The sequence below is a fragment of the Mchenga conophoros genome, linkage group LG11 (assembly GCF_057382185.1).
Source record: "Mchenga conophoros isolate Kocher_MC1m ecotype Shallow Benthic linkage group LG11, M_conophoros_male_GT1.1, whole genome shotgun sequence".
NCBI lineage: Eukaryota > Metazoa > Chordata > Actinopteri > Cichliformes > Cichlidae > Mchenga > Mchenga conophoros.
Window position 1 is genome coordinate 8,473,214 of NC_140536.1, and position 8,437 is coordinate 8,481,650.

The 8,437-nt window shown below is 37.9% G+C and overlaps 1 protein-coding gene across 1 annotated transcript; it reads right to left on the reverse strand.

Moving 5' to 3' along the window:
- Nucleotides 1–2,381: 2,381 nt before the first annotated feature.
- LOC146563559 (sialic acid-binding Ig-like lectin 14) lies at nucleotides 2,382–7,263 on the reverse strand. Its single transcript, XM_085290254.1, has 9 exons — nucleotides 7,215–7,263; nucleotides 6,635–6,991; nucleotides 4,972–5,262; nucleotides 3,477–3,725; nucleotides 3,134–3,394; nucleotides 2,959–3,046; nucleotides 2,781–2,873; nucleotides 2,578–2,647; nucleotides 2,382–2,502 (listed from the first exon to the last, which is right to left on the reverse strand). The coding sequence occupies exons 1-9, from the start codon at nucleotides 7,261–7,263 to the stop codon at nucleotides 2,467–2,469; spliced, it is 1,494 nt and encodes a 497-aa protein (XP_085146380.1). The 3' UTR covers nucleotides 2,382–2,466.
- Between the last annotated feature and the right edge of the window lie 1,174 nt (nucleotides 7,264–8,437).

An 8,437-nucleotide genomic window follows, 5' to 3' on the forward strand; every position in this document is an offset into this window, starting at 1 on the left:
TTTTCGGTAAATAAAAAATGGACCCTTAGGCCCCCTCCTTGATTCAAAGATGGTCTTTCTCTTTTCACATAAGTGGCCACCTTGACTCCGCGCTCAAACCAGCTTTCCTCCCTGCCCAGGATGTGTACATCCTCATCATTGAAAGAGTGTCCACTGGCCTGTAGGTGTGAATAGATTCCAGAGTCCTGGCCTGACGAGGTAGCTCTTCTGTGTTGTGCCATCCGCTTTTCCAGAGGCTGTTTGGTTTGCCCGATGTATAAATCGGAGAGTCACTTGGATGAGTGATGAAACGTTTCTCCCACTGAAAATGTTACACCCAGATGAACAGAATCAACTTTTGGAGATTTACTTTCCTGGATGATTGAGCATGCATCAAGAAATTGATAGTTTTGTTAATCATTTATGTGATATTGTTTTGTCAAGAGGAATCAATCAAGCAATATTAGGTTGATGTTACAGGAGAATGTACTATCTCTCCTAACACTGAAAGCAACAATATGCAATATCTATAGAACTCAATGAGAATGAAAATGTGCCGTTATAGTTTTTGTTGTGTCTTATGAAGGATCATGACAGTACCTTAACCTTCATGTTGTGTTCCAGTCAAATTGGAGAACTTTAAAAGTTTTATCAATGAAAAATGTTGTTAATTTGATCAGATTAACATGAGATTAATGAAATTCTCTTTTCTCGCTGTACACAGATCTCCACTGCCCTTAGTTTTGACTGAATTCGCAGATTCACAAATTAAACTTGAGCAGTTGTCATGGCCCCTCTGTTCTTGCTGGCTTGACCTGCCATTTCTGTTTCTGTTTCCTTGAACCTACTGATAATCACACTCACCTGCAGCTGATGAACTCATCCCTGGGCACTATTTAACAAAGTGGCTGATCTTCAGTTGTTGTTGGAACATTGATTGACAATAGTTAATGAAACCTTTGCTTTAGCAAAAGGTGATCTTATCATGTCTTGTCTTGGTAAAGAAAACTAACTTCTGTCTCCTTGTGTGCCCATGAAAACTGTGGAATTTTGGAGAGAACTCTTAGTTTTTGTAAATATTTCTGAGGGGACTGTGGAGAGCACGTGTGAAAGAAGCCGGCACGATCATTATGGAGGGAATCACGTTTTGCTGGACTGTTTTCACTTTGGTTTTACACTGTAAATAAACTCACGGTCCCTGTTGTGGAAGTCATGGTTTTGGGTCCTGTTTTTCCACCAGTCAGCAAAACTGATGAAGAAATCCAGTCATTAATGGACCCAGCAGATTCCTGTCCTGTTCCAGCAACTAGTTAGCGGGTTCTCCTCGGGAGTTTGGAGGACCTGACTTGGAGGAGCACAGCCCAGGGAGAAGCGAGCCTACAAATGCCGAAGCGCAGCCCATGCAGCTTGGTGGGCTTGCCTCTGACCCTCAGTAAGGAGAAGGTGGCTGATGGTCAGTGAGTATTTATGGTGGCAGAAAGGGGCACGTCATTACCACCTGTCCCTTGTGGCCAGAAGATTTTGCTTACCAGTAATTGTAGAGATACTAGCGGGCAAAATAAATGAAGCTTCCCTACCACAACCTAGGTGCCTGGTCGAACTCACCTTTAACACTCACACTCACTTTTGTCATGCCCTGATTGCTCTGGAGCTGAACAAAGGTTCCTTGATCAATCATTAGCAAAAGAGCCCAGCATTCTTCTAATCACCTTGGCTGAATCATTGCAAGTCTCTGCTCTGAATGACACGAGTCACCTGTACAAAACTCATAGAATCGGTCTGGGTGGACTCTTTCGTGTCACAAAAACTGCCTGTGGTCAGCTGCCTCCTGTGTCTCGCCAAGTGCTCCATCTGTGCTGCTAGCACATATGTTACCTTTGTTTAATATTTACATTTGTTTGATCTGAAACATCTAAGTGTGGAAAACTCACAAAAAATAGGAAATCGGGAAGGGAGCAAAGATGTTTTCGAACCGCTGTAAATTATGAGTTTGATTTAAAAAAGATGTAACATTTTAAACACATTTTAAATACTTTTTCTGTTTGTTTGTTTTTTTTGTTGTTTTATTTTTTTAAGCAGAATGACTGTACCTCAAGTTATAGTCAATACAGGGTTTCCTGTATTTAGTTGATGCCTAAAGATATTAGACACCAAGAATACCAATCACACTCATACACTACAGTGTGCTTTTCTGCATTCTGTGTTGAAGTTGGTACACAATCCCAGAAAGACAAATTGCTTTAATTTCACAACCACTAAACACTCCCTATTTAAAAAGAGAGTGGAAATGAGACAGACAGACAAATAGACAGAATCGACTACATACTCTCTTCCCTTTGCGGGGAGACTGATGATAAAACACTTAATGAACAACTGGAATAACATATGTGATATAAGATGAAAATAGCATAAGGATTTTTTTTTAACATTTTCCTTGACTTCCATCTGAAGACACAAACATGGACTGCAGCTGGTCTTTCACAGATGTTACACATTGGCGTATACTGATTCATCCAAGTCGGTCTGCATAGAAAAATAAGTTTAATTCATTCCATTGTTTGATGCAGGCACATAACAAATGAAGAAAACCTAACTCACCCCTACGTTGCCATATACATGAAAATTGGTGTAAATGTCATTGCAATGGGCATCCTCATAGTTCTCTTTCCTGCAGAAACAATAAAGAAAAGCACACAAGATTTTTTTCTTATCTACATGAAAATGAAGTTCAGTCACTCCTTCTTAGGTTACATTTAATCAAAAGTTTTGTTTGTTTGCTAATTAAGGTGAAGAATGTATACCTCCTTGCTGGGGCATAATGAGGGATCTCTACAGGTCTCTCTGACTTCATTGTGCTCAGGTCAGATGGTGGTGTCTCTCCTGATCTCCGCGTGCTAGCAGAAATATGTTTGGGTGTTTTTGTTTGAGTTTTTTGGCATTACCTTTAATGCTATTACAATAATTTGTTTAATCACTCACCATTTTTTAACTCCGACAGCAGTAGCTATCAAAATAATGAGCAAAATGACACCTGTTCCAGAGGCAATAAAGATATATTGCATGTTGTCTGAAGAAAGAAAAACATACTGTGTTTTTTGTCATGGAAATGTTGAATAAAAAGAATTTATGTTCTATTTTTGACATTTTTACTTACCATTAACAGGTAAAGAGAGTGTGAGGTTAGCATTTCCCAGCGTGTTGTTTGCCAGACAGTGAACAAACCTAAAGGACCTAAAGTCTGTCTGCAGAGTCCCAGTAGTAACAGAGCCATTTGTCTCTACTGTGGTGCTTGGCAGGACTCTGTCACCAAGAACAAAATGGACCATGCTGGGGGGCCTGGACTGTACAATGCAATCACACTTTACTATGCCGTTATATGAGGAGCACTTAGAGTAAGTCTCAATGTCAGGGCCATCTGTAAGAACAGCAAATGTAATTAGAAACATATATCCATGCATTCATCTTTTGTTGTTATATTTGTTCTATTATTTACTTACATAACACATTGAGCTTCAGAGTGCTTGACTTGACTCGTCCTTCTTCATTAACAGCAGTGCAGTACACGGGCTCTGAGTGTCTGGAGACATTTGACATTGTGTAGGTTTGCCCCTTATTCAGCAGAACACCAGTTTCACTGTGCCACTCATAGCTGCTGACAGGGTTTGCATCACTGGAGCACTTCAGGTGTGCAGTCTCTCCCTCATTCACATCTGACTGGTACTCGACCTTCACATTCACTGGAGCATCTGCATAGAAACATTTAACCTTTACTCTGCAGCATTTTGTATCATTTTACACAGTGAGGTAAAAGCTGAGTTTCATTAAGCATTTTGACATAATGGTAGTACTAGAGTAAATTTTCAAGCAGTTGCCAAAGTCAGCAAGGTTCTGATTGGACAAATATATTGACGATAGGCTGAGCCCATTGGCGATAGGCAATTTATTTATTTATTTGCCAATGAGTAAGTTTGCTAAGAATGATGGAGCTAATAGAAGCAGTCAACAGAAAGAAACAGCGCTGTTTTAACAGTGAGCAAATGCACCCTCCTCAGAGTGCGCCGAAATGCTTGTTGATGGAGCTGCAGAAGCTGGTGACAGCCAAGTATACTCAGCCGGATGGTGGACACGTACATGCTCATGCAGGTTAGTCGTGTTTAAGTACTTTGCTCACACTATATGTCTGCACAAGTGGCACACCACTTTGGTTACATCCTTAGGTTTACCCCCTTCATGTGGTTTAAAGCCTTTATATATTTCTTTGTGCTGTAAGTGTTAACGTGCCATCATCATGATAAAAGCGAATAACAATTAACCCATCCAGATGGGTTTAGTGCATTAAAAATTTTAACCTCGTTAATCGTGATGACCGCTTTAACGCTCTAAATTTTTTGGGAAATTAGTTTGTCCATGCTTGAACTTCTTTTATGTTGTAAACGCGCAAATCAGTCCGTGCATGATTACATGGCTCCACCCATCAAAAATGGGTGACTCGCCCATTGTCGATTATTGGACTGACGATTGTCGGTTGGAAAATTTTTACATATCGCCCAACCCTACCACGAACTAACAAAATATCCAAGTAGTCCATCTAATATTTGATATATTTCGATCAATGGAGACCAGACAGACTGCTAAACTAACATCACCATTGACTAAGAAACGCTAAAGAAAAAAAGAATAAAATTACGACTTAAAAAAAAAAAAAGAGTCAATTTAATGATTATAAAGTCATAACTGATAAACGGAGACACAGACAGAATTTGCTCTTCTTTCTGTCACATGTCCATCCAGTGAAAATACCAGACATCTTATTGCTGACTGTGGTTGGAATCTATATGAGTCATGATGACTGCGAATCCTGTGACTCTGACTGAAGCTAGATGCAGAAGCTGCTAAATGAAACATCAAAAAGTAATGCACAAATTTTAGTTTTTAAAATGCTTGAGGAATTTGTCTTTTATCATCAACACATATTTAGAAATGCACACTTACATTTTACTTTAAGGGTCTTGGATGTTTCTTGGTGCTTTCCTCCGTGGTATGTTACCCTGCATTGTAACAGTTTGTTGTGATCAGTGCGGTTTGAGCGAAACATTAAAATTGATGTTGCCTTCCACTGGCCATCATGAAGCTTCTGTGCTTGAAAATGCTGCTCTCCAGAGTGACTCCAGTGAAAAGCTGGTGGATATGTGGGGCAGGAGTGAAACACAGAGCAGGATGCAGACACAGGTTGACCCTCCTTTATGTCCTCATGCGCAGAAAAATCAATGGCATTTGGTTCACCTGTGTTAACAAGAAAGATCATGAATAATCAAATTTTCTGAGAGAACACTTAATGTACTCGGCAGTTGATACTGTATTTTATAAAGCTTTGACTTATGAACTTGCCTTCCTTATATTAATTAAATTTGTTGATACTGTATTTTTCAGACCATAATGTGAACCGGATTATAAGATGCACTGTCGATGAACGGGTCTGTTTTCATACATAATTACATATTACATTACATTAAGCAAATGTTAAACTTAATTGTTACACCTGGTAAAGCAGCAACGCAGATCATTTTATTAAAGATGAAACAATTCTTTAACTCAGGTTTTAACTCTCAGTGATGCCGCAGTGATTGTTTGACTTTGGGACCTGAAGCAGAGTTTGGACCTAGATTACACCGCGAGGCTCCTGAGTACGGTAGCCGTAATTCTCTGACAACCCATCATGCTTCGTACTAAAGCACTTTTTGACAGATTTTTGAGCGTACCACATGAAATCAGTTCGAGGTCAGTAAGCACAACCAAAATTCACACATAAGGTGCACCGGATTATAAGGCGCACTCTTGATTTTTGAGAAAATTCAAGGATTTTAAGTGTGACTTATAGTGCAGAAAATACGTTAAACATGAATAAAGTGTTGAAAATCACCACCAGAGTCTAGTGAGGTTATTAATGCATAACACAGATATATTACTAACACATATTACAAGGAAGTATGGGGGGAAAGAATAGGAAGAAAGATATTTCCTGTTTTGTTTGAGTTGCTGTTCATGAAAAAAAGAATCAGCTCTGGTTGGAAAATATAACAGGAAAAGAGTGGTGGCTTCATTTGGAATTATTTAATCTTTCCATGTCTGCATGTTTCCAAACCGATGCAAGATGTACTTTCAGTCTGATTTCAAGCTTGAGAATGTAGGAAAACAAAGAACTGGATGCAACATCACACATAAACTGAAAGATAAAATGAATTAGCCTGATTTAATAGCACAAATGATGAACATGAAAACAGAAATATTAAAGAAAAAAAAACCTCTAAACCAAATCAATTTGTATTAACCGCAAAACCTGTCTTTCAGGGTTCTAAGTAATTAGTTACATCGGGCTTTCAGAAGCAAAATGTGAGGAAAAAAGCCACAGACACTGAACACACTGCTGGATAATATTAATAATAAAGTGCTATTATAGGTTGATTTGCTGGTTCATAAATGCATTGTCAGAGCTTAGGTTTGAATCAGTTAGGTAACAAAGCAAAAGTGTATCTGTTATTAGTACAAATGAATCAGCTCAGACCAAAAAACTAGCAACAACACTGAATAAACAGACAATACTAAGCTTGGAAAATGCGATTTTATTATTGGCAATATTAATGAACATTTTACTTACGAATCATTGAAATGGAGACTTTCTTATTTAAGTAGGAAAAACTGTTATAGCCTCCAAGTTCAATCCTGAAGTGAAAAGGCCCTCCATCATTTTGTTGAAGATTTTCAATCATCAGAGAACAGTTACTCTTGCTGATGTCTCCAAGAAGTTTTGTTCGTCTCCTATACTGCTCCAGCATTTTAGACTCAGTTGGATGATAGATGACTTGATTCCCATCATTGGTCCAAATCCCTGTGAATGTTTGGACCTTTGCATTTGGGTAGTTATAAGAGCAAGGGATCACCACACATGACCCAAGGAGACCTTTTACTGAGGATGGGACAGCAATAGTCCAAGATGACGCTTCTGTTTGAGTAACTGTAATAAAATGCACAAAGTGTGAAGAAATGAAGCACAGAAACAGGTTGATCAACAAGAGACAGGAATCTTAAATGTATGAAACAAAATGCTGATTCCCTAAAAACTGCCTGGACAACAAAAGATGCATTATAAGACACAACTGACTGTTCAGTTCTGTAACTGGCAAATAAGTAAGTAAACATTACCTCTATTCATACACATTGTGCAAAATGTATCATACCTTTGACGCAAATGCATATGAAAAACAAAAGCCACTGCCAAACATCCATCTCTTCTTCTTATTTCCACATCTAAATAAAATAACAAATGTGTGTATGTGTGGGTGCTTTTATTTCCTCTATGGACAAGTGATGTCAAGTTTCCGTTCTGCTTTTAATACTCACTTGATCCACTTTGCCACAATTTCTGTGAATTTACAAAGTGTAGAATGGGGAAGCAGGTCATATGTATCAATATTTATCCTTTTTGAATGATTTGCCAAGATTTTATCAAAGGGGTGTTAAGAAGATTTATAAGATTATAAAATAACACATTTTATTTTTCACAAGTTGAATTTCAGATTTCATATGTAACGTAATAATAATAATAATGATAATAATAATAATAATGATGTACGAGGTATTTGTCGTCTCTTTAAGCGTATGTTGTATCTTGCCTCGCATCTTCCATTGAGCACAAATATCTGTGCTTATTCTAGCCTGGCTCTGCCAGATGTCCTTTGCTCTTTATTGCAGTGATATTAATAGAGGTCAACTACAACTCATTCATCTCTTAGTGCTTCTACAGAGCTTGTAAAAGTTCATCTTGAGTTGAATAAAAGAGAACACATTTGAAATGAAAGGAAAAAAGCAGTTATGCTGTAGTATATGTGAGTGAGGTCATTCATTTAGTATTTTAAAAAAGTTTAGCTTTTTAGATGCACAACCTAGTCTTCAATGGGAGGCTGATTGTACCTCAGCACATTCACATTTTAGTTATAAACTATTATGACACCTCCCCTAATATGTGTAGAAGTTCTAGTGAAACAATATGAGATCTATGTTGTAGAGTGACAGACTATCTCATACTACATCTAGTATCCATTCAAATAACATCAAAATCAGCACATGGATCCAAAGTAATAAAAATGCTCAGTTATATCAACAACTGCATCAATGAGGAGTTTAGTTAACAAAGAGGAAAGACATTTTCATGTTTTTTTCTAATTTGAGAAGAATGACTGTACCTTTTACTTATTCGCCTCATTGTCTTAAGTTGTACCTGGAGATTGTTGGTGCAGAGCTGTCACCACAGGATTTCATTTACTTAGTTGATACCTTTCGGCATTTACATGACATGTTGTCTTGTACGATTTATGCTTAAGCTCTTACTATCTCACAACTTCACAACCTACTTCATTACTAAGACACCAAACTAATGCAATAAAAAAAAGATTTGTTTAAA